The 26392-nt window shown below is 41.2% G+C and overlaps 1 protein-coding gene across 2 annotated transcripts in view; it reads right to left on the reverse strand.

Moving 5' to 3' along the window:
- Positions 1 to 212: 212 nt before the first annotated feature.
- The window catches only part of ppp1r1c (protein phosphatase 1 regulatory inhibitor subunit 1C), a 102334-nt gene continuing 76154 nt past the window's right edge, over positions 213 to 26392 (reverse strand). The window contains exons 5-7 of one of the 2 annotated variants that reach the window (XM_033023823.1): positions 16690 to 16929; positions 9599 to 9763; positions 213 to 698 (exon numbers count right to left, since the gene is read on the reverse strand). In XM_033023823.1, the coding sequence (XP_032879714.1) occupies positions 601 to 698; positions 9599 to 9763; positions 16690 to 16929 (503 nt within the window). In that variant the 3' untranslated portion in view covers positions 213 to 600. The remainder of the gene's footprint in view (positions 699 to 9598; positions 9764 to 16689; positions 16930 to 26392) is intronic. The other variant, XM_033023824.1, reaches the window with a different exon arrangement.

Here is a 26392-nt window from a genome sequence, read left to right on the forward strand (position 1 = left end):
TCCACCATAAAGATGCATTGACTTCTCTGCTACACCTGAAGTCTTTGTACACCAAATCCTGGCATCGGTACCATTTCTGTGCCACTAAAGGTTCTCTAAAATTTCTAGCTCCAATTATTTCACTTTGTTTTCTGAAGGTGATCTGTTATTTTTGGCCAAATGGTGCAATCTAGGATTTGGAGGAATTTGTGGGAGAAAAATATTGAATTGTCAATTTATTTTCATTCTTTATTTAGAGCTCTTGAATATTTATTTACAGTAGGTTAGATTTGCATCAAAGTAGAATAATAAACATCAATATTCATTTAACAATACCAATAATGTCAATATTATTACTAATGGCAAAGTGACTACAAAGTGAATTTATGGTGGACAGGTTTGAATTTTGGCTCAACACAATCATATTTGTGTTTGTGTCGCTGATTGTGTGAGAATTGCTTCCTGGACTGAAGTCCAATGTGAATTTATAGTAGTAGATTTCTAAGCCCCAAACCTCTTGAAGGTGATGAGCTGAGGGCCCGGAAACATTCGTCAGATTTGAAGCAGGATAATCGACAAAGCTTTCTCTGTTCAAAGACAGCAAACTTCCCTTCGAGATGCTCACAAGTTGGTCTTTGGTAACCACTCTTCTTTTTCAGATGCTGCCTCTTCTTCCTCGAGGAATGGCGTTTCATTTTTGCTCCTTAAAAGTTTCACCCCTGTAAATGTGCAAAAGAGCATTGGCAACTGGAACCAGTTCTCTTTCCAGTCAAAAGAAAAGTACAGCACAGGATCAGGCCTTGTGGCCCACAATGTAACGCCCATAAAAAATTTAAAGTTAGGCTTTACTCTGTGAATAGAAAGTTTTTTTTGGTTAAGATCTTAAACAAATGCATCTTAATTCCACTGGTCTCGTCGATGAGTATCATCTCCGCTCGAGAAATGTTACAACTCACCTTAAAGTTGCAACTGGGGTGACAAGGGCCAACATCCAACTCATCTCTAAATATTCAACATTTGTTGCATTTTGCAATTACATTACTTATTAAAAAAATTCAACGTAAAATAACAATCATAAAGCAACATGTGGAGAAAAAACTGAAATACTTGATAAGACTTAATTTCCTATGTTCCAAATAGATTTTAACCATTTAGATGTATAGAATTTAATAACACCCAGGTAAGTAAAGAAAATATGAGCCTAGGTTTCATTGCAAATTTCAAAAGTTCTTGTACAACTATCTGGGGGATTGAAGAACATTTGGAATATTGTTTCTTTAATAACACATACACATTAAGTTCTGTCAATGATTTAATGAAGAGACCTGCAAATGAAGAACAGCAATATAACAGATGTCTGAACAAATAACAGTTGCATGCTTCAAAGTGCTATTGGAAAGATTTTTTATTTTTTATTTGTTTTGCTGTGTGCTATTTCTTTGCATTTTGTATAATCTATAATTCTGTGTGATGATTATTATACACCTTCATGTGGATAATGATGATGATTATCAGTCTGTAATGATCGACTGGTGATTCTTGCCTCGACCCCTGTGTGAGATGCAAGATCAATCTTTATTACTAACAGCAGACCTTCTGACCGTTGTTTGGTTTTGTTCCTCCAGAGATGGGCTTTGCAGTTAAAAGCCTGCACAAGGGGACAATGGGCAACAAAGAGAGCACAAGAATGTAAAGCATAAGCAATGGAAGACCAATTGGGTAGTTTACATGGAATAAGACCACTATGGGAGAATCACCAGGGTTGTGGGCAGAAGTTGGAGATGGATACGGCAGTGGGTGGTAGAGTCAAGAACCCGTGGCACATGTTTTTTTTAAAGATCTAAAAAGAATGGGAACTCCACACAAATTTGAGCTCACCTGGCCATCTGCAGATGGTGTTCCAGGTCCCTACTCCAGATAAATGCAATAGACCCTTTGCTCTGATGCTCCTTTTGATGCCTGTTCCATAAAAGTGGTCTACCCTGAATTCCAGGCAAGCCCACTCTTTCCCACCGACCCCCTCCAGCACCTACTTTCCCCCAGGTGCTGCCTCAATACATTCCATTGCTCCCGTTCCTCATCCTTGGTCATCCACATTCTTTCTGGACCTAACATTGGGACACGGTCAATGATGAAGAAAAATATTACTGGAGTCAGAGCAGAGCAACAAGGCCTTTGGCCCACCCCATCTGGGTCCACCCCACCTGTGTCCACCCTAGAGTACCCAACTACATCAACCCCATTTATCTCCGCTTGCAACCATAGTTATTGAGACTGTCATGAATTGCTGGATTACCATTTATATATTGCCCATCTAGATACTTCAATGTTGTGAGACTACCTGCTTCCACCAATAAGCAGGTGCTCAACAGCTCAACCAGCCTCTGGGTGGAAAAGCTCTTCCTTGAATCCCCATCAACACTATGCCCTCTAGTTTATGAAGTCTGAAGAACGATCTCGATCCGAAATGTCATCTATTCCTTTTCTCCGGAGATTCGGCCTGACCCACTGGATTACTCCAGCATTTTGTGTCTATCCTCGGTGTAAACCAGCATCTACAGTTCCTTCCTACCCTCTAACATTAGACACCTCTGCCATGGGGAAATCTTTCTACTACTTATCTGTCCTAATTTTGTATGCATATCTTGCTTTATCTCCTCCCCCCATCCACTTAGCTGCCTCTGCTCCACAGAAAATGGAACCAGCTTTTTTAATCTGAAATGCCCTATCTCAGGCAACACCATGACAAATCTCCTCTAAGGCATCTCCTGTATAATTGCATCCTTCCTATAGCGTGGCAACCAAAACTGCACAGCAGCTGAGGCCTTCTAATGGTTTATAAAGTTGTGCCACAACATCCCTGCTCTTGTATTCTACACTCTGGCTAAGGGAGCAAGATGTCCCTTATACTGCTCTGCAGTCTTGTCTACCCATGCTACTACCTTCAGGGATGCCTAGTGTTGAGGTAGCTCTGTTCCTCAATACTTTCTTAGTCTATACTATACTCCACCTATCTTAGCAACTGATCAATATTGATTTGTAGCTTAAGACTATCCTCCTTGCCATCGACACCAACAATTTTCCGAAGTTTTTACCGAAGATAGACACAAAATGCTTGAGTAATTCAGCGGGTCAGGCAGCATCCCTGGAGAAAAGGAATAGGTGGAGTTTTGGGTCGGAGCCCTTCGTCAGACTTCTTCTTTTCTCCCGAGATGGTGCCTGAGCCACTGAGTTACTCCAGCATTTTGTCTCTATCCTCAATATAATGTATTATCATTGTGGAAAATTCAAAGTAGTTAAGGAGGATTTCCCCCCTAACTAAATCATAATAATTCATTCACAATAGAGTCAGCCACGTAGCATGGAAATAAGGTCATTTGACCCTACTTGTCCATGCCAACCAAGATTCCCCATGAATTTCCTCCAAACAATTATTTTAAAATCAGTGCCATTAAAGAATGTCTATAATTACCTAGCTTATAAAAGATAGACACAAAAAGCTGGAGTAACTCAGCGGGACAGGCAGCATCTCTGGAGAGAAGGAATGGGTGACATTCTTCAGACGTGTATATCTTTGGTTGAAACTTGCATCTGCAGTTCCTTCCTGCACATTCCCCAGCTTCTCACGGCTGCTCTTCTTGAATAAAGGAACCATATTTGCTCTCATCCAGTCATCTGCTGTCTTTGATGGGACCGGCAAAGAATTGTCAGTGTCCCAGCAGTCCCTTCCCTTGTGTGCCATAACAAGCTGCGATACATCACATTAGGCCATGGGGATTTATCCTACATGAAGCCTGTAAAGACATCCAATGCTTTTTACCTTTTTAATGATAATATTTCCAGAATTTCACCCTCCCATGTGAATTATTCTTCTCCCAAGTGAATAGAGATGAGGTATTCACTTAAGTCCCTAGAGTACCCAACTACAAGTACCCTTTGCTCTGATGCTCCTTTTGATGCCTGTTCCATAAAAGTGGTCAACCCTGAATTCATCCTCTGGGTCTGCACTTGGGTTTCCTCTTTCCCTGATTATCATTGTGTGCTTAGCGTACTTATTGAAATACTTCATGTTTTTTTTGTCACTGGTATTTCAGCACCCCCTCCCCCCTCCTCCCCCCCCCCCCCTTTTTTTTTTTAAAATCTCCCTGCAGTTTCTGTAGTCCTGAAATAACATTTCTGGCTCTGTGTAATTTTGTTCCTTTTTTAATTGAATCGTTGCCATCCAATGTTTTTTTTGGACTTGCTTTTATCACTCTCAAGAGACCATGTTTGCCTTGAGCCTTCATTATTTCATTTTTTTTAAATGTCTTCCTCTTGTCCAAGGTAGACTTTCCCGCAAGTAGCTGCTCCCCAGTTTACTTACACCAGGTCATTTCCAAAACTATCTTGTAATATAGAGTGTCACCATTTCAAAAATCTTCTCATTAACACCTCAATTACTTGTCCAGATATATTCTCCTAAATTAGGTCCAGCGCTGTCCAGTATAATTCTATCCATGTACTGGGCTCAAAAAGTCCCCCTATTTGTACTTTTAAATTCCAATCCCCACCAAGTCTAACAGAGGTGATTCCAGTTAACTCTGGCAATGTTTAAATCTTTTCCCATTATAATACAATTAGTCCTTGCAATTCTTGGAGGTATGTCTGTATTTCTGGTCTGTTTCCTACTGATTAAGAGGCCTATGGTATATTCCAGTAGCAAATAATTAGTCTCTTTTTTGTTCCAAACTACTCGTATGGCTTCATTGGAAAATCTTCTCAGGGTATTCTCCTTCATTACAGCAGTAAAGAACTCTGTGTTTCAAGGCCATCTTTCCTTATATTCACTATTTCTCCCTCACATCTGAACATTCTATACCCTGGAATGCGAGTTGCCAACCTTGCAACTGTCTTTGAGAGCAACGATATCATATTTAGTTTAGTGATGCACATCAGTTCCATATTATTCCACTTTCTCATCCACTCCCCACACACCAAGGGCAATTTACAGAAGCCAATTAACCTACAAATCCACACATCTTATGGACGTGTGAGAAAACCGGAGCATCCAGAGGAACAGGGAGAACATGCAAACTCCACACAGACAGCACCCAAGTTCAGGATCGAACTCAGGTCTCTGGCATGGTGAGGCAGCAGCTCTACCAGCTGCGCCACTGTGTATGGTCCCTCTCAAATTTCCACCACTCTTAAAGTTCATCAACCTTGTTAGTGAGATTCATTAGATCATTGTACTGTCTCCTAGTTTTCAACAGGCAACACCAACACGAACTTGACACAGGGAGGGCCTTGCCAATTCCAGATCCCAGATCACAGCTACTAACAATGCAAAGGCCTCAGAGTGCAAACCATTCTCTATGTATGTTGAAGGGTTCCAGCAAACAATCATTTCTATAGTTTTGTAAAACACATGAACAAAGCAGTAATTTATGCATCGGAAGATGAATGAAGAATATCCAAAGGCACAGAATCATCAGGAAATAGTGAGATAGAGTTGTACAATGATTACTAGGTCATTAAAAACAAAAACGATGTTTATAAAAGGGTTTATTTAAAATAAAGCTCATAAAACCACAGCATCAATGTGGGAAAATTGGGGGAAATAAAATAGATTGGACATTAGTCTAATTTTGCTTCCTATGTATTTGTGAAATAGAGAATAAGTCTAGCTCCATAGTTATTCAGAGGTGTGCTATACTGACAAGGGAATCCTAGTGGTCTTAAGTATTTCCACTAAAGGTCTATGCCACTGTTAAATTATGACATCAATGGATAACAACAAAATAAAATAAAATACATATTCATTTCTAATTCCAACTTCTTTGGTGCAGAATGTACACCTAAGCACTGTTTTGGTGAATGGTACATGGGTGTGCTTATTATTCCCCAAAACCAATTGTATTTGTAGACAGTAAACAGACTAAACATCTGAACTGGGTGGCCTGCTCAAAATTGGGTTCATGTTTGCAGTCAGTGTCACAGAACTACAGTCGACCTGCCACCTTACAGCCAATTACCACGTTATTTCCCAAATTTAAAAAGAAAACGATTTGTCTAAATGTTAAATTCAGAAATGCTCTTCCAAGGATTGGAGGCAAACCATCATTCATTTCTCTCCTCCCCCCTGATCACTTCATTGCTAAACTACCCAGCCTCATTGCTCTGCCCTTGTCCACGTAACCTCTTTTCTCCCTAATAGATAAAGGGGATTGTGCGACTAACATTTATATCCTTGCAAACTATTCGGCACCTGGGCACAGCCAGAGGTTGCCCACAGCTTGTCAGAATTGCATAACAGGAGCATTTGGCCGTGTATGAGGTGCAGCTGCTGCCTACTGCTCTTGCTCAAATATCACTCGGCCTTGAAAGCCGCTGAAATCTGAGTAAAATGTAGTTGCTCTGAACCTTTTAATGCTCAACCATAATTTAACTCCAGATACAGTGAAAAAATCATATCAGGTCGAGCAACTTCATGAAGGGGTGCACTTCTTCCCAGTCATGGGTTTCCAATAAAGACTGTGGCAACAATACTTAAAATATTTCCAATTTTAAATATTCCTAAGGAACATTGTGCTAGACTACTAAAATGCCTGAAAATACAATACTATCAAAAGTAATAGCAAAAGTAAATCCAGTTCCTTTAAAACTTTACAAGTTCATAGATGTGCCCATGTTATTAAAAATCCTGCTGAACCCAGATTCTATAAACCAGGGTCCTGTGCAAAACTATTGTTGGGCAGATGTGGCAAATTCTTTACGAGTTGATCAATGGCTTTCAATTGTCTTTCGTATGATATCAGTGCCAGTGGATAAAGATGAGGAAGCAGAAAATAACACTACAAGACCCCTGGATAGTACATTTTCTAAGTACAGATGTGGGCCATGTTTATAAAGTCAGCATTAGTTTGCTATTTCCTTACAGCCTTGCACCGAGAGACCTATCCACTACAAAGAGCAGTTATGACATAACGCATTGTAGTAACTTCAGGTCCACAAGAGAGTAGACTGGGTAAGGTAGCATATTTTCATTAAATAACATTAGTAAACCAGATGGCTTATTCAGCAGATCTATGGATAGCAGCTATTTTATTACAGATTATTTATTTCACCTGATTTAAATTCACCATCTACTGTCAATTGCTTACCTCTGCATCATTGGTTCGGGTCGCAGGATATTGAGGAACCTCAATAGTATAGAGCCTATTGTTACAGTACCCTTTAGTCTACAAACCTACCACAGGGAACACTTCAATATTTCTGAGGATCAACATAAATTGGATAAATAGCACTCTGAAACATTTGGATGACTGTATGATTTTAGAAGCTTGAGACCACAGCAAATAGGACAAGAGGTTCCAAACTGATCAAGACAGAGTGTTGGGATAGGGAAAGTGGTGAAGCTAAGGAATAATGGATGTGACGTGGAAGCTGAAGAATGCCTTTGTGCTTTCCATTGTTTAATTATGGATGCTTGATGAACAGATGAGATGGAGGACACAAGTGCTGGAGTAACTCGGTGGGACAGGCGGCATCCATGGAGAACATGCATAGGTATCGTTTTTAGTCAAGACCTTTCTTCAGACTCATCATTGGCGGGGAGATGATGTGATGGAGGCACTGAAAGAATCAAGGGCTGGTAGAAAAATTAGCATACGAAGGAGCAGGGATAGCACAAAATTAAGAAAAATGGCTCTAGGATGGATTCTTGAGGAAATCTGCGATTAATACTAATGGGCCCAGAAACAATGCATTGCAACAGATCTCTGGTTATGATACTAAGGGTCAGTCAGAATGGTTGAAGATGTTGTTAAGGACAGACATGTCAAACGCAATAACAGAGGCAGAACTAGAGGAGCATGCTGTGCTCAATCATCTCGAAGACTATTTAGCAGAACGAGGGGAGATGAATTGCTGAGAGTACCAATCATATTTATGTATTATTTGCATCTTCGATAGGATTAATGTAAGTGTCGGTGCAGGGGATGTATTAATACAGTCGCACTCAGCCTACAGACCACTTGAACCACTCCCCAAAAGTCCCATCTGTTCATTAAATCAGCAAGTATTCTCTAAAAGAGTGAGCATAGATTTTAAATTGGAGGACTTTAGTTATGGGGAGTGCGATTGCATCGATTCATTTCCTTGGAGCGAAGGAGGCTGAGGGGGGACCCTATGGCAGGATATAAAATTATAAAAGGCATTGACAGGGTAAATAGTCAACATCTTTTTCCCTTGGAGGAGCATAAAAAGAAAAAGAGGGCATAAGTTTAAGGTTGAGAGCAAATAGTTTCAAAGGGGTTTTGAGGGGAAGTATGTTTATACAGAGTAGATGATGTATAGATATCACTGCTTGAGATGGTGTTGTAATCAGATACAATTACTATATGTAAGAGACATTTAGATAGGCAATTAGCAATTGAAAGCACAGAGTGTAGAAGGAGACATCCTCGTGTGAGTTAGATTGATAAAAAGATGGGCAAGGTCCATTTCCGTGTTTTACAACTGAGGAAACAAAGCATCCATTGAAAAGTCACTCAATTTTCAAGAAGCAATAGGCAGGTATTCATTTGGTCGGCAACAACATTGATTGAGAAAGTTTGAATCAAAGACCCACTATTTAATGATTGGTAACATTGTGCGACGGTTTCATACAAGTGGCCACTGATGATGCGCCTCATTGAGAAGTTCATCAATACCACGTTTCTATTTTAAACCAGCCAGCTATTATGCTGAAGAGCCACTTCAAAAGCACTAAGCTCCTGTTGTTGACTGGATGTTTCACAACTGAAGAGGGTGAGGAAAGCAGCTCTGAAGCTTTGTATTATAACCTTCATGAGGAGTTTGGTACACTAATGATCCAATGAAAAAATTGTCATAGCATAATGACCACCTTGTAATTTTCCTGCAGTGCCATTAAATAACTTCAGTTTAAATTGATTACGAAAATATTTTCATATCACAAATGGTTAGTTTCCACCCTTGAATGTGGGAGTTCATGCTTTTCCTGTTCAATTTTCCTGAACCCTACTCTAAGATTGCTCAGACCAAGAATCTTCTCAGCGCAGCTCCCACTTTGTTAGTTTAACCTTGTGAAAAATTCAAACAAATAGTTATTGCATTTCTGGCAACATTACAATGGAATAGAAATGCCAATAAAAGTCCATTTCCAATGGTGCTTGCAAGCTGGATACTTAGTTTCTTTGTCAACTCAAATTTGCCACTGTAGAAATAATGAACACTTATTTGTATTACAACTGTTTTACTTTTTTCCCTTTAGTACAAATTATTGTATTAGATTATTTTAGCTGAAACCTCTTCAATGCTTTGAATTTTCCTGAAAAGCAAATTAAACTGAAGGCAAGTTAATATATAAAAAAAACAAGTTTAGATTTATTTTAATCTAGGTCACAGTGAAATATGCTTGTAAATTCCAAAGGGGTTGACTAATTATATTAGTGTACTTTAATGCAGGTGTTAATTTAGCAACATTCTTTTCTACAGTGAGTAAAAAATAAAATTTGTAAAGCACATAGATTGTTGTGACATCTCCTCTTTAAAGCCAGATTATAAACATAAAATGGTAGGAATCGAACTCTTGCTTAATTTGTAACATAAAGTCTACCTGTCATGAATGGTGGCTGGTGCTGAAATGGTGTATCTTTCCGTTGAGGTTTCAAAGTTTGCTCATCTGTGCCTGTTTCTGTCTGCTGTTGCTGTGAACTCCTTGAGAACTGGTGAGGCACATCATCGTGACATTTAAGGGGGGCTACCTGTTCAGCTCCTGTAACTGTGATAGAAATAACTTTTCAAAGCCATGTGATGGTCAATGACAATAAACAGTGGTCACACTTAGCATAGTATGTTTCAGCAGGAAGTGTATGCACCTGGACAGCCTGCCTTCTTTCAGGAAAAGTACTGATTGTCCTAAATATGGTTACATCCTTTGAGTCAAAATTAGAGTCATATAGCATGTAAGCAGGATCTTTGGACCAACTCGCCCATGCCGACCAAGATGGCTCGTCTAAGCTAGTCCTGTTTCCCTGTGTTTGGCCCATATTCCCTCTGAACCTTTTCTATCCATGAACCTATCCATGAACTTTGTCTATCATGGGTTGGCGGCGCGACCGACGTCGCAGCGGCCTCTGCAGTCCGTCTGTCTTTTTTTATTTTATTGTCCTGTTGAGTGTATAGTTTGTGGTGGGTTTTTGACTGTGTATGTGTGGGGGGCGTGGGGGTGGGTGGGGGAAGCTTTTAGATCTCTTCCCTGTACGGGGACCCGACCTTTTCCCTGTCGGGTCTCCGTTGTCGTTGGGGCCTAGCACCGTGGAGCAGCCTCCAACCGGAACGACAGCTCAAGTCACGGAGCCGGCGGAGCTGCGGACCAACCATCGTGGAGCTGGCCAGCTTCGGAGCGTGGGGAGCTGCGGTGGCGCACTGCTGCGACCCGACTCTGGTGGATGGTGACACCGGGAGCTCGCGGGTCCCCGGTGGGAGACCGCTTTGCGGGACACCGGCAACGGCGACTTCTCCCGCTCGAATTGCGGGGTTGAGAGTGTCCTGGAGCGGGGCCTTACATCGCCCGACGCGGCTTTAAGTGGCCGTGGGACTTGCTAGCGCCCGCCGGGGGCTTTGACTTTGACTTCGGGAGAGGAATGGAGAGCAGGGAAGAGACAAGACTTTGCCTTCCATCACAGTGAGGAGGAGACTCACTGTGATGGATGTTTGTGTAAATTGTGTTGGTGTGTGTCTTGGTTCTTTTCTTGTATGACTGCAGAAACCAAATTTCGTTTGAACTTCATGTGAGGTTCAAATGACAAATAAACGGTATTGTATTGTATTGTATTATTATTGTACTCAAGTATCCTTTACATAATAGTATTGTACCTACCTCAACTACTTCTTCTGGCAGCTTGTTCCACATACTTACCACATTCCTTGTGAAAAGTTTGCCCCTCAGGTTCTTATTAAATCTTTCCCCTCAAATCTTAAACTTATGTCCTCTAGTTCTTGATTGCTCTACCCTTGGAAAAAGCCTCTGTGCATTCACCCTATTTATTCACCTCATGATTTAAAATCTATATAATTAAAAATCTCATCTTGACCACTTCCTTTCTGCGCTGTATATTGATTTTAGAAAAAGCGCTACCATATATCGCTATGATTTTTGGCCATCTTAATCACAGTCCTCCTCCGCTGAGCAGGCCCTGACGTTTTTTCCCATCGATGAAAAATCAAAAAGTTATGAGTGTTTAGAAAACCTTGAGATCCTCTCGCCTGTCAATACCGCGATGAAGTTAACGCCCCTCCCGAGGGGGGGGGGGCAGGACTATAAAACCCTGGATGCCTGAACATGACTCAGTCACTCTGTAAGAACGCGGGGGAGAGGCCACGACTCTCATTCTAGGCTGTGAATCAACTGAGCTGTGAGTCTGCAATGTACTTGCAATAAATGATTTGTTAGCCCTTAATGAAAATGGAATGAGTTGTTTTGCCTGCCCTGTGTTTGAAACTGCAATGACAATGGAAATGAAATGAAAATGCAATCAGCTGTTTGGCTTGGCCTGCCCTGTGCTTGAAACTGCAGTGGAAATGAAATGAAAATGCAATCAGCTGTTTGGCTTGGCCTGCCCTGTGCTTGAAACTGCAATGGTAATGGAAATGAAATGAAAATGTAATGAACTGTTTGGCTTGGCCTGCCCTGTGCTTGAAACGCCAGGCCTGATTGTCTGAGCTGCCAGCCCACCAGGCCTGAGTGACTGAGCTGCCGGCCCACCAGGCCTGAGTGACTGAGCTGCCAGCCCAAGAATCCATTCGGCCCACAATGTCCATACTAGCACTCTGGGCACCAGTCTCTTTGGCCCACAACACCCATACTAGCGCTCCAGAAAGCTCCCCCACCCCACACTGGCCACCAATATTGTAATTGGTGGAGAGGTGGAATATTGCATTGGGGGACCAGCCCTCCCATGTGAACATGGGACCCAACGGGTCCCACTTAGTCTAGTAGCTCTATAAGATCACCCCGCTGCTTCCTGCTCTCCAAGGACTAAAGTCCTAACCTATCTAACCTCCCCCATTGCTTAGGACCTCGAGTCCTGGCAGCATATTTAAATCTTCTCTGCATATTTTCCAGCTGAATGATATCTTCCCAATGGTGGGGTGACCTAAATTGAACACAATAATCTAGTGTGTCCTCACCAGCGTATTGTACAACTGTAACATAACATCCCAACTTTTATACTCAATGCCCTGACTAATGAAGGCCAGTGTACCAAAGGCCTTCTTCAGTACCCTACTTACCTAGGATGCCCCAATTCACAGAATTATTTAGGACTATTGGACATGTTTGGTCCAGTTAATTCATGATGCATTTCTGTTTACGGTGAAAGTTTCTGCTGAGTGAATGCACTAATTAAACTTGTATAAACTTTTGAATGTGTGGAAACACTTCACGTTGCATTGCATTCATTGCTCAGATAAAAAGTCGTTATACCAAGCTAGCTAATGGCGAAGGGAGTGGGTGAAAAGCAGAAGGAATATTAGCAACAGAGATGAGCTGAAGAAGGGAGCCAAATGTGTGCAGACCCGGGGAGTCTAACTTGGGAAAATGATGGTGAGTTGAAGGACGTTAGTTGGAAACAGTTTTGTAAAGAAATAATGTTTTGCAGAACTTAAATTATTTTATCCAGGGTTTAATCCATTTTGCACTTATCAGCTCAGTTTTCCCGAGTCAATAGCTTGTCTGCCTGTGACATATTTGCAATAAGAATCTGATATTCATTCACCAGAAATGTTTCTGAATTCCTGTAAAATATTGATAACATGCATCTAATCTCGAAGGATTGGAGCAGTTTTTTAATGATTACATTCTACATGTTAAATCCAATAATTGAAATTATTTAGGGTGGCACAGTGGCGGAATGGTAGAGTTGCTGCCTTACAGTGCCAGAAACCTGGGTTCACACCTTGCCACGGGTGCTGTCTATACATTTGCCATGTGATTGCAAGGGTTTTCTCCGGGTGCTCCGGATTCCTCCCACACTCCAAAGACGTACAGGTTTGTTGGCTGATTGGCTTCAGTAAGTTGTACAATTGCCCCTAGCGTGTGTAACTTAGTGTATGGGATTATTGCTGGTCGGTGCGGACTTGGTAGGCCAAAGGGCCTGTTTCCGTGCTGTATCTCTAAAGTAAATATGGAATCAGTTTAGTTTTCAAAGCTCCCTGGTTCTGGCATATGACAATTTTGAGATGGAAGATTATTCAAGTTGCCCATTTCAATTGACCAAATGTGAATTTTCTACATTACTTACCAAGTGGACATCTACATTTTCTGTTGCACTGGGCTGACCACCTATATAATACATATTTAAAAGGACGGTTGATTTTGGTGAAAGCCTTTGCAATGCATGTTGAAAATATCTCCAATCAGGACAAACTTGTATTTCTTCATTTTTGACTTACTATTTTGGGAGAGGAATGAGAACAGGTTGCTGATTTGCTTTTATCATTTGAAGTATTAGATGAAGTCTGAGTCCATTCAGTCTATTCCTGAAACCTACCAGATTTTCCAATGTGTGTTATCCATACTCCCTGCAAACCTGTCATTTTGAAAGGTTTGTGGTACCCCATTGCAAACTTTAAATATGGAGAATGGCAGTAAATATTCGAGCTGAGTCATCTTTCATGGTCAGTGGAACAGACCACATTTTGAGTTATCTCTAAATTACATAATGTTACAATTTGTTAAAAAAAAAACAATGGCAATGTTAGATATCACTTAAAGGGACAGACACAGATTCAATTTCCGAGTTAACATATCTTACATTATAGATGAAAATTATATACTAATCATTTTACTAAATTGATATTTATCAATTAGTAATTCTTGACAGAATAATTAAAGTGAACAGTTGATGTAGATACATTGCAGAAATTATTCCAGTACATGATACACCCACAGGAAGCAATATTCACCACGTGAAGTCATTTTATACTGATATGGTTTGTCATAACTTTAGTTATTCATTCTGTTTTCCAAATATGTTCAAAATATTTCTATACTTGCTGATTTCCAAAGTCATTCAAAAGACATTGCAAATGCTGTGAAATCACTTCATTAAGAGCACAGTAAATATATTTTCTGGGAAAACCAGAAGATTTATTGACAATGCAAAAGTATACTGATCTTTAGTTTAGTCTAGTTCGGTTTAGTTTAGAAGTGCAGCGTGGGTACTGATTGGGGATGATCAGCCATGGCCTACTCCTGCACCTATTGTCTATTGTCTATTGAAACAAGCCCTTCACCCCCTTCAGTCCACTCTGCCCAACGATCACCACTACACTAGTTCTATCCTAGACTATAGGGACAATTTTAGAAGCCAATTAACCTACAAACCTGCACGTCCTTGGAATGTGGGAGGAAACAGGAGCACCGGGAGAAAACCCTCGTGGTCACAGGGAGAATGTGCAAACTCCATACAGACAGCTCCCGTAGTCGGGATTGAACCCAGGTCTCTGACTCTGTAAGGCAGCAACTCTGCAACTGTGCGCCTGATCTATTAATTTCAAACACAGAAGGTATAATTTCCTCTGTACTACAATCAGGTGAAATAATGAAAATAATTTAAAAGCTGTACCTCAATCAGCACAGACTTGTCACTTTTCAATAGCAGTATTTTTGCCCAACAATGTACAACAGTATTTTTGTACAACTTGGTGTTGCCGATGGACGTTTGAGGAAATTGTTATATTTGGATGGATTTTACATACAATGAGAAGGTTTGGTGCTTACCACTAGGCTGTTGTTTAAGTATAACTCACTTGTACATGTTCACTTCAATTAAACCACGCAATGATTAATTGATTAATGATGATTACTATCATTATCAACGTGGATAATTAGTCAAATAAAATCAAGACTGAACATTTTAGGGATTAGTATTCACAGTTGGGAACATTAACTGGTGTTAGCAACTCATCAAATACATGACAGAGCATTTTCTCGCAAAACTAAATGCCAATAGTTGAAAATGTTGCTTTGGCACATAGCCAGAAGGTTATTGATACATGCAGTGACATCTTGATTCTTTGCAAAATAAAAATCGCATTATGTTTTTAAGATTTGGCAGGAGGCACCTGCTAACAGCAAAAGCAAAATGTGCTTTTAAATATTTCCAGTAACACACTTCAAAATCAGCTCTAAACACTCCCTGATACAACCCTCCAGAAAATGCAAAGCATTCGAGATGCATTCATTCAAATCTGACCTGAAACTCATTGGTTCTGAAACTTCAGGGTGAGAAATGCCTTGAATATGAAGATGCATTGTTATATACCCCAAGTATTATTGTGGAGCAGTCAGAAGATGCCCAGGCTACAGTCACTGTTCTTTATACTTTGACCCTGCTTGAGGCACCAATCTTCATAATATAATACTTGCAAACTGTGCATTCAATTAATTTTCTGGAGGTCATTAAAATGTAAGTTTTATGTTGTGCCTTACAATAAATCTGAAAGGACCAAAGTACTTTGAACAGGCAAACCCGAATATACTTTACATTTCCATTTACATGAATTTTGGGAGTTTATTGCCCAAACTTTGGCCTTCACTGTTTAAATATGATTAGTAATGCCTTCTGCTGTGTCACACAAAATGTCAGTGGCAAGTACATTGCATCTTCAATAGACAAAATGTCATGCATGTCGATGAATTTTATATGGAAACATGCTGTACATAGACAAGTCATAAAGTATTGTGTTCAATTCACCCTGTTCTAAAAGTGGTGCAGAGAAGATTTACGGGGATATTGCTAGGACTTCAGGGCCTGAGCTATAGGAAAATGTTGGGAAAATGTTGAGCAGACCAGGATTATATTCCTTGGAGTGTAGGATGATGAGGGGTGATCTTATAGGGGTGTATAGGATCATGAGAGGAATGGAAAGGGTATATACATTCTATTTTCCCGAGAGTAGGAGAATCAAGAATCAGAGGACATAGATTTACAGTGACGGGGGGGGAAAGGTTTAACAGGAACCTGAGGGGCAACCTTTTACACAAAGGGTGGTAGAAATATGGAATGAGCTGCGAGAGGATTTATTTGAGGCAGGTACTATCACAATGTTTAAAACAATGTATGGACAGGTACATGGATAGGATAGGTTTAGAAGGATATGGGTCAAGCGCAGGCAGGCGGGACTAGTGTAGATGGGACATGTTGGTCGGCATGGGCAAGTTGAACCAAAGGCCTGTTTCCACTGTTGACTCTATGACATGTTTGCTTGATTTATCACAGGAATTGTTTTAATTATCTGTGGTTATAACTAGAGTGGAAAAGGACTTTCAGTAAATTTATATTTGAGATTGTTAATTAAGAATCATTGCGTTGATTTTCAAACCCATAACTCCTTCAAATATATTTTTTGCTCAAAATTCTAATCATTAAATGAGTTACATGAAAGATAATGACATTATCTATATTGCAAGCATGCAAACTTTAATGCAGCAATGTGTAACCGAAAGCATTCACAGATGTAACACTACTGAAAAACAAGAGATTGCTACAATATGATCCGATAAATTTACAGCATAAATGAAATTTAAACAGCTTGATGAGAAATGGTCCAAGCTTTCAAATCACTTGATTGCTTGTGAAATCGACAGGACTCTCATGGTGATTATGTATCGTGAGGGAGGGCGTATTGTCATTGACTTACCACCAGGAGAACTGCTGCCTGGATCATCCTCGGCATTTAGTAGCAGTTTGATGCCCGTTTGGGTGCTGGTGTGTTCACAGCAGTTGTGGGGGCCCCAGTCTGCAGGGGCTCCATTGCTGTGACAGCACTCAGTCATCATTGGGCTGAGCTCGTCTAGACAGCTGGGGTCACTCTCAGAGTAATCCTGGTCCGGTTGCTCCTGTTTCTGAAGATGGTGCTCCACCAGCAACTGAAGTTCTGCTTCAACAAGAGCACTGGGTTTAATAATTAGATCGCGCTAGCCAGTTACTTGCTTTACCTGCACAGTAAATTAAGTTACATTTCAAGGTCAGAACGGGCTTCTGGGTGAACAATAATGAGGAGGATCATAAGATCATAAGTGATAGGAGCAGAATTAGGCCATTCGGCCCATCAAGTCTACGCTGCCATTCACACATGGCTGATCTATCGCTCCTTCCTAACCCCATTCTCCTGCCTTCCCCCCATAACCTCTGTGCTAATCAAGGTGATTTGGGGAGGAGCCTCCTCAAATCACCTTGAATTCTTGTAAAAATAAGACATTGCACCCTGTCGCCAATCTGCATCTGGTAATAATCTTCCAACTGAGATGAACTGGATAATTCAATACTTTTAGTAATCACTTTTACTTTTAAATTACTCTTTTACTTTATTACTTTTAGTAATTTAATAATTAATTACTGCAACTTCTATAAATTTCCTCTGGAATTTTTTAAGGATGTGACAAGCAAAATGGATGAAGGAGAGAGCCAGTGCGTGTAGTGTATCTGGACTTTCAGAAAGCATTTGATAAGGTCCCACACAGGTGGGCAAAATTAGAGCACATGGTATTGGGGGTAGGGTATTGACATGGATAGAGAGTTGGTTGGCAGACAGGAAACAAAGAGTAGGAGTAAACAGGTCCCTGTCAGAAAGGCTAGTGTGGCAAGGCTAGGTGCTGGGACAGCAACTATTTATAATATACATGAATGATTTAGATGATGGAATGAAAAGTAACACTAGCAAATTTGCAGATGACACAAAGCTGGGTGGCAGTGTGAACTGCAAAGAGGATGCTAGGAGGTTGCAGGGTGACTTGGACAGGTTGAGTGAGTGGGCAGATGCATGACAGTATAATATAGATAAATGTGAGGTTATCCACTTTTGCGGCAAGAAAAAGGAGGCAGATTATTATCTCAATGGTGTCAGATTAGGAAAAAGGGAAGTGCAACGAGACCTGATTGTCCTTGTACACCAGTCACTGAAAGTATACATGCAGGTGGAGCAGGCAGTGAAGAAAGCTAATGGCATGTTGGCCATCATAACAAGAGGATTTGAGTAAGGAGTTAAAAGGTCCTTCTGCAGTTGTACAGGTCCCTGGTGAGACCACATCTGGAGTATTGTGTGCATTTTTGGTCTCCTAATTTGAGGAAGGACATCCTTGCTATTGAGGCAGTGCAGCGTAGGTTCACGAGGTTAATCCCCAGGATGGCGGGACTGTCATATGAGGATAGATTGTAAAGACTGGGCTTATATTCAATGGAATTTAGAAGGATGAGAGGATTACTTATAGAAACATATAAAATTATAAAAGAACTGGACAAGCTAGATGCAGGAAAAATGTTCCCAATGTTGTGGGAGTCCAGAACCAAGGGCCACAGTCTAAGAATAAAGGGGAGGCCATTTAAAACTGAGATGAGAAAAAACTTTTTCACCCAGGGAGTTGTGAATTTGTGGGATTCTCTGCCACAGAGGGCAGTAGAGGCCAATTCACTGGATGAATTTAAAAGAGAGTTAGATAGAGCTCCAGGAGCTAGCAGAATCAGGGGATATGGGGTTACTGATTGTGGATGATCAGCAATTATCACAATGAATGGCGGTGCAGGCTCAAAGGGCCAAATGGCCTCCTCCTGCACCTATTTTCTATGTTTCTATAAATTAAGGGATCTCTATATTTCTCCTCTGAAGGTACCCACACTTAGCAGAAATAATTATTGCTTCGGAGGCTAATTGGGTAACTACATATTTATCCCTATACCTAATTTTAAGCATCAATTGGGTAAGGGATTTACTTGAAACGCACTTATATTACTTATGTCATTGCAATGAAAAATACAGCTGAGTAACAGCATTCAGCAAGAATACAAGCCTGCCTCATACAATGTGTAAAACTGCACTTTACTCTGTATACTTACTGGAAATGTTAGAAAAGCACTTTGTCTGATAATGTCATTGAACTATCCATGAAATGAGCCCGACACACTTCATAAACCAAACAGTATTCCCGTGGCCTGTCTCTTCGTACGACAATGCATCCTTCTCCACAACTCAATGTGTAGATCATTACAATTAGAGATATTGCCAATATGGTCAATGAAGTCCCATTTACACAGCACATGCCCGTCTCAGAATAACAGTGTAGTGTTACGTCACATCTGTTAGGAGCCGTTGAATAATATCATGTCAAAAAGTCATCAAAAGGACCAAAATTGAAAGCTAAACTAACACTTTTCCTGCTTACAAACATTTAATACCTTTTGAGTGGAAACCATTTCTACTTTCCACTTAAAAGCCTTTTGAAAATTAAACCCAGCTCCAAAACTATGCCTAAATGTCCAAACATACACATTCTATTTGGGCCAGGAAATGTATTTAGATCTCAATAACATGTGAGAGATTTGATGTTCGAGCATCTGCAGTATATTCAGGAATACAAAACTAAACTGGTACAGAGCAGGCCATTTTGACCTTCATGCTGATTAGCAGTAATTTTGTGAGTGTGAGCCCCGATATTCAAGCTGTCTAGGCAAGGCCACCAGCATAATCAAGGACGAGTCTCACCCCGGTCACTCCCTCTTTTCTCCTCTCCCATCAGGCAAGAGGTACAGAAGTGTGACAACGCACACCTCCAGAATCAGGGACAGTTTCTTCCCAGTTGTTATCAGATAACTGAACCAATCTATCACCAACTGCAGAGTGGTCCTGAGCTACCATCTACCTCATCGGAAACTCTCGGACTATCTTTAATCGGAATTCCCTGGACTTTATCTTGCACTAAACGTGATTCCCTTTATCCTGTATCTGTACACTGTGGACAGCTCAATTGTAATCATGTATAGTCTTTTTGCTGATTGGATAGTATGCAACAAAGCATTTCACAGTACCTGTGTACACGTGACAATAAACTAAACTAAACTCATTTTTCAAAAAATGGAAATGTTGCGATTGAGAAATTGATCTGATCCAAAGGTTTTTGCTCAAGTGGCTCTGACCATTTGGCACTGATGTGAGCTAGCTTAATGTATTCCAGAAAATAAATTAATTTAAAGTATAGAATTCAACAATTAATTTTGATCAGAAATGTTTTTTCCCCCCTGAATATGTGTCAGTAGGCGATCGTATAGATTCAATGTCTAGCTGATATTGTGCTACTGAAGTAACCAGCAGTTGCTTTGGAGAAAATAAAGAAAGATTGGTTCAATAAAACGGCAATAATCTTTTATTTTAACGTTGGGAAATCCTGATGGTTTGACATCTAAGTCCCTGTGTTCTCTTCCAACTCACCGGAGCCTCAGTTTCTACTATCCCTTTAAACTGTCCCAGGATCTCATTTCCTGAGTTCCTTTTGCCACTTACTGGGCTCACTGCAAAATATATTATAATACCACGCAACTCATGAAAAAAGTGAATTAAAAACCGTTAAGGCAACAATAGGAATAACACCCAACAGTCTGGGAAAATGCTTGTTTAGCACCAAGAAAGTCCAAGTTACCTGAGTTTTTAGAGTCGGAGTGTGACTTCAGCCCAACTTGCTGAATAGCTGAGATATCTGACCTAGGACAGCTGGTTGGCATTCATTCATCTATTCACAGCTCTGCCTAATATAAGCTACTCTTTCTTGGTCATTTAAAGAAGAAAGCAAGTGGGGAAAAGTGAGTAAATTGCCATTAAATTAACAAGGTACAATTCTCATTAGGCTACTAAAATGAATCAAAACTTACTTCACTAAAAACTGACCGAGATCCACTATAAAATCGTCTGGATGTCTATACAGTATGGAACTGAGTTACACAAATGAGGACAACCACTAATTTGACATCAATGATTTGGATGAAAACATACAGGACAAGATTAGCAAGTTTACTGATGATACAAAAGTGAATGGTTTTGCAGATAGTGAAGATGGTTGTGAAAGATTGCAGCAGGATCTGGATCGATTGGCCAGGTGGGGGGAGGAATGGTTGATGGAATATAATGCAGAGAAGTGTGAGGTGTTACATTTTGGGACGTCGAACAAGGGCAGGACCTACGCAGTAAATGGTAGGCCTCTGGGCAGTGTTGTGGAGCAGAGGGATCTAGGAGTACAGGTGCATGGTTCCTTGAAGGTCGAGTCACAGATACATAAGGTGGTCAATGAGCTTTTGGCACTTTGGCCTTCATCAGTCAGAGTATTGAGTATAGAAGTTGGGAGGTCATGTTGCAGTTGTATAAGACATTGGTGAGACCACATTCAGAATATTGTGTTCAGTTCTGGGCACCATGTTATAGAAAGGATATTGTCAAGCTTCTAATGGTTCAGAAAAGATTTACGAGGATGTTGCCAGGACTAGAGGGTGTGAGCTATACGGAGAGGTTGAGTAGGCTGGGTCTCTATTCCATGGAGCCCAGGAGGATGAGGGGGATCTTATAGAGGTGTAAAAATCATGAGAGGAATAGATCGGGTAGATGCACAGAGTCTCTTGCCCAGAGTAGGGGAATTGAGGACCAGAGGATAAAGGTTCAAGGTGAAGGGGAAAAGATTTAATAGCAATCTAAGGGGTAACTTTTTCACACAAAGGGTGGTGGGTGTTATGGAACAAGCTGCCAGAGGAGGTAGTTGAGGCTGGGACTATCCCATCGTTTAAGAAACAGTTAGACAGGCACATGGATATGACAGGTTTGGATAGATATGGACCAAGCGCAGGCAATTGAGACTAGTGTAGCTGAGACATTATGGGCAAGTTGGGCCGAAGGACCTGTTTCCACATTGTATCACTCTATGACTATGACTATGACCATTGGTTGCATTTCTTGGGTGGGAGATTGCAACCTTCATGTGGTCCACCCTGTTTCGATGAATGTAATCAACCCGGCATGCACAATCAAATAAGATCAAATAAAACAAGTTGTCCTACAACTTTAGGCTCTGCACGCCATACGCAAGAAGAAGAAGGTTGCATTTCTAGCCACAAATGCTCCTCCCAATGAACTTCATCACCTGGTTTCCATAGGCAGTGGATCCAAAGATAGTATAGCATAAGAGCAGGCCATATAACAGTAGATGTACAACCAGGTCAGCATTCAGCATTTTAACCCTCATTTATTTAGCTTGATCATCAATGGCTAAGTTGATTCTTGGCACTGCAAAAGTGATGAGGGGGGGGGGTTGTGGGGGAGGGGGGGGGGGTGGTGTGGGGCGGAGGGGGTGGTGTGGGGTGGGGTGGGGTGGTGTGGTGGGTGGAGGTGGGGTGGTGAGGGGGGGAGGGGAAGGGTAAAGGGGGGAGTGTGGGTGTGTGTGGGGGAGGGGGGATGTATAGGGAGGAGGGGAAGGGGGGGTGTGTGGGGGAAGTGAAGAGTTTTTGCACTTACAGTGGAATTAGATAATTTGTTTGCGATTTATTTTAAGCCTAAAAAATGGAATCTATTGGATTCCATTATATAATCTCAAAGTGCATACTGGAAGAGGAAAAATCTATATCAGTAGTTTGTTCATTGACTGCATTAACGCTAAGTGTCCAAAAGCACGTAGCCTTTTGTTATGTTGCTGCTGCCTAAACAATTTGGCTTCACTTTGCTGACGCGCGATTTTTCTGACGTCAGAATATCAGATGCATGATTCATTTATCTGCCGTACATAAGTGTTAATGTTACTTTGACACAATCTTTTCATCCAGTTTTTATGCAGGATTCCCAATGCTTGCAGGGAACTTAAATATGTTAATGGCTTGGATTCTGCACAGAAGTTCTGTTAATTCTGGCCAAATTGTAGAGGCCAGGACACTAAAATTGAGTAAAGGCTTCTGGGCTGCTAGGCCATTTGGTCAATTTAATTGTACCTTCTGCAGAAATAGGACAAGCTGCAGAATGGTGCCAGCTTGTCTAGAGCCTAGGTAAGATCTGCAGGAAGAGAATGAGAACATCTGCAGACCCTGACAATTAGGAGCAAATTGCATGGAATGGATTGGATGAATGCAAACCAGACATACACATTGTAAATAATGTTGCAAAGCTATACTTTGCTAGATGTTGATCGGATTAAGTATTGAGCCATGTCTGGTTTTCTTGCATATTAAGGCACATGTTGCGATGTTTGTTTCCTTTGAGAAGCACTGTTTGAATACATTGTATTAGTCACTGTATATTTGGGTTAGTGAAATGTCTATCATATGCTATGTTAATCGATATCTGTTATTGGACTGTAAAGAGACCACCCCTATGTGGTTCAGCCCCTCAAGGTTTGGGGACCTATAAAAGACCGATCCCACGAGGTCCTGTGTCGATCTTCTGCGTGACCTTCTGGAGTGTCTCTGCTTGAGTGAGGCTAAGAGGGCTTGATCAGGCAGATATGAGGATTGAACCCGCGGTGGTTAGATATAGTAATGGAACTGTAATTGTGTTTTGTCAAAATAAAGTTTAGATGCGCAAGTGCTTGATTCAGTGATTTTCGACTGATACTAAACTGGGGGGAAGCTTAGAACGAGCTATTTACATTGGGGGTGTTGAGCTGTTTCGATTGCGAGTGCAGAAATCGGGCCCACTGTGTGGTTTTCGCATTGATTTTCGGCACTTCGCTAGTCGGGGTGAATCAATCATTTGCGGGCTTGGGGAAGGGTCTAATCGAGATCATTAGAACAGAGTCTAGCAAGCACTCCTTTGGGTTAGGGGCCCATAAAACAGTGCGAGGAGTGGCCCAAAACCTTGTGGTAGTAGGCTGACTGCAGCTTCTTTAATGAGAGCCTGATGCGCTTCAAGGGCGAGGGGTGGCCCATTGTCCAGATTTGGTATCCAATTGGTGGGGTATTGAAACACAGGTCTGGTTTACGTATTGATCTATCTTTGCCGGGAGTGTTGATTGGAAAGGTGCATTCTGAAAATCGACATTGACTGCCAGCGCGAAGAGGCTAGGCGCTGAACCCCCTGGCGCCCAGCAGAGAGGGGTGTCTGCGTGAAGATATCTGAGTTCCTCCCTGAAGTGACGGACGAGGAACCTCGTAAAGGCACTGAGCTCGGTGGCTTGAGTATAGATCGGCTGGTAATACTCTAGTCCATTCGAGATTTCATTGGGCAATTTAGTTTGAATTAGAGAGCCCGCGTATGTGTTGTGGTACGCACCAAAACTAGGTGGTCCGAGAACGAGTCTAAATTTGCAGAATCATATTCCAAATACAGAATTTCATATTAAATTTCTGCCTGTACAGTAGAATTCGAATTCTGTGTAAATAGAACTTCAGAGTTTGTGCATGTGTGAGATCAATTCCGAATAGCGGCTGCTCAACAGTGAATAGTTACCCTGTGGTCGATTGTTGATTAGTACCTGATAGCGAAGAGTACCTGAGAGACAGGAACCTGGTTTACCTGATGAAAAGTACCCGAAATGCGAAGGGCACCCCTAATTTTGTAGAGAGGAGGGGTAGAGGTCCCCCTAGAGAAGTCCAGCCTTAGCATGAGGATAGTAACATTTCGGAGGAAAAGTAGTCATTTAAGAAGTAGTACCCCTGAACAAAGAGTAACCTAGGAAGTGGAAAATCTTCGGTATCAGAGGGAGAGGTTCACTGATTGATAACAGCCTGATGCGGCATTGAGATTGAGTGTTTGTAAACTGTGCGCTGATGTGTTAAATTATTATTGTAAATTGTAAAAATCTTTTTAAGCATCTTTATCGGATCCGAATTGTATAAATACTTTGTGTATGTAAAATGATTTTGAGTGTATTAAGATTTAGAAAGTTAAGATTTAAAGTGTGTTAAGTTTGCGGACTGCTATTTGTATTGTTTGTGTGAGTGCTTAGGGATTTTTGGGTGTTAGATAATTTTAAGTAAAAGTGTGTTTGAATTAAATATTTGTCATTGTTTAGATTGTAGTGTTGTTGGAATCAAATTTGTGGTGGTCCGATCGGGGTTCGTACTCTTTCGATAGCTGTGTCGGGGGAGGAGTCGTTCCTCGACTGAGCGCGCCACGAGGAAGATTTATTAGAATGTGATTTATGCTTGTAGTTTATATTGGGGTGTGTCTGGGGTCACTTGTAATAGGGGCAATATATTCTTTTTTGATTATAGTTTTATTAGCATGGTTCGTATTTGTTTGTCTGTGTGAACTTGAAGGGTTTGCGAGGAAGAGAATGCTGCTTGGGAGAGATTCTTGCGAGGGAGAGATTGTAATTAAGAGTTGTAGTCTTCGTTTGAGAAACCGGAGATCCTGTGTTTGAAGGTTGAGAGTTGAATGAAGTGATTGTGATCTAACTGATATGAAAGTAGGGAGATCGATTGAATACGAGCAATTGAGTTGAATAATTGAATAGGAGCGTTTGAGTGAGTGATTGAATAACGGTTGGAAGGGAACAATTGTGTAAGGTGTGAATCTGGAAGATGATTAGCCATTGCGTGGGAGCGATTCCATTGACCTTGGAGTCTGAAAGGGAGGTGCGAGTTTGAATAGGTGTGAGTGTCTGGAAAGTTATTCTGTATTTTGTATTGTAACTATTGTTCAGAAAACAGGGAATGTCTCAGAGAAAGACCTATCAAATAGACCCGAAAGCCCGATAAGGATAATTTGCAAGAAACTTCCGCATGAAGCAGAAAGATTAAGAGGATTATTTGGAGAATTAAATGGAGTTTTGAGGAGCAAACTTTGGCCTCTGGGTGGAATCTGTAATAGGAATAAACTACATAGAGACAATTGTTAGATGATATGGAAACAGTGAGGAGGGGAATAAGCTTATTGGAATATGGAGAATGCTCTTCACTAGAAGAAAAATAAATAAAGAGATCGTTCTGCTTTCTATAAGAATGGCAGCGTACAAATTAGGGATTAGAGGCGAACACGAGAGAACTGGTCCTTCTCGAGACATTCAGGAACAGGGAAAGGAAAATAGTGGAAACTGACAGCAGGAGCAGGAGAGAATACCAGCGACTAAAAGTGAAATGACTAAGATGGCTCTTAAAGGGGAGGTGCCGACTAAAATGAAGCTTATTAAATTTAGTAAGAGTGCAGCAGTATCCGTGGACATCGAAGGGAGAGAGGCTCGCCATATGCCAGGGTGGGCAGAATTTTTCGGAATGGAGCCACAGCATTCCACACAACACTCTCGTGTTCTCAGTTCGGAGACACCCTGCGCAGCTTGCGAGCAGGGCACTCGGGAGGAGTCAGCGGTATCTTCGACTCCTCCCACTAAATTCAAATCCAAAGTGGAAGAATCGTGGAAGGACCCTCTAGCTCCTATGATTGCTCTACCAGTGGAGGATAGTATGGGAGATCAAGGAGCTAGAAGGAAGGTTCTGCCGAAATGGGTACCAAAATTAATCAGGAAATCCAGTAGTGGGAAAGTGAAGGAATCCTTCCTGAAGTACAGAGACAGAACGAGTAGCTTTTCTGAGGGTGAGACAGCAGGAGGATACGAAGTGGCTGTTCCTGACATGAACTTATTGTGCAGGAGCTATGGGAGTATTAT

The sequence above is a fragment of the Amblyraja radiata genome, chromosome 7 (assembly GCF_010909765.2).
Source record: "Amblyraja radiata isolate CabotCenter1 chromosome 7, sAmbRad1.1.pri, whole genome shotgun sequence".
Taxonomy (NCBI): Eukaryota; Metazoa; Chordata; class Chondrichthyes; order Rajiformes; family Rajidae; genus Amblyraja; species Amblyraja radiata.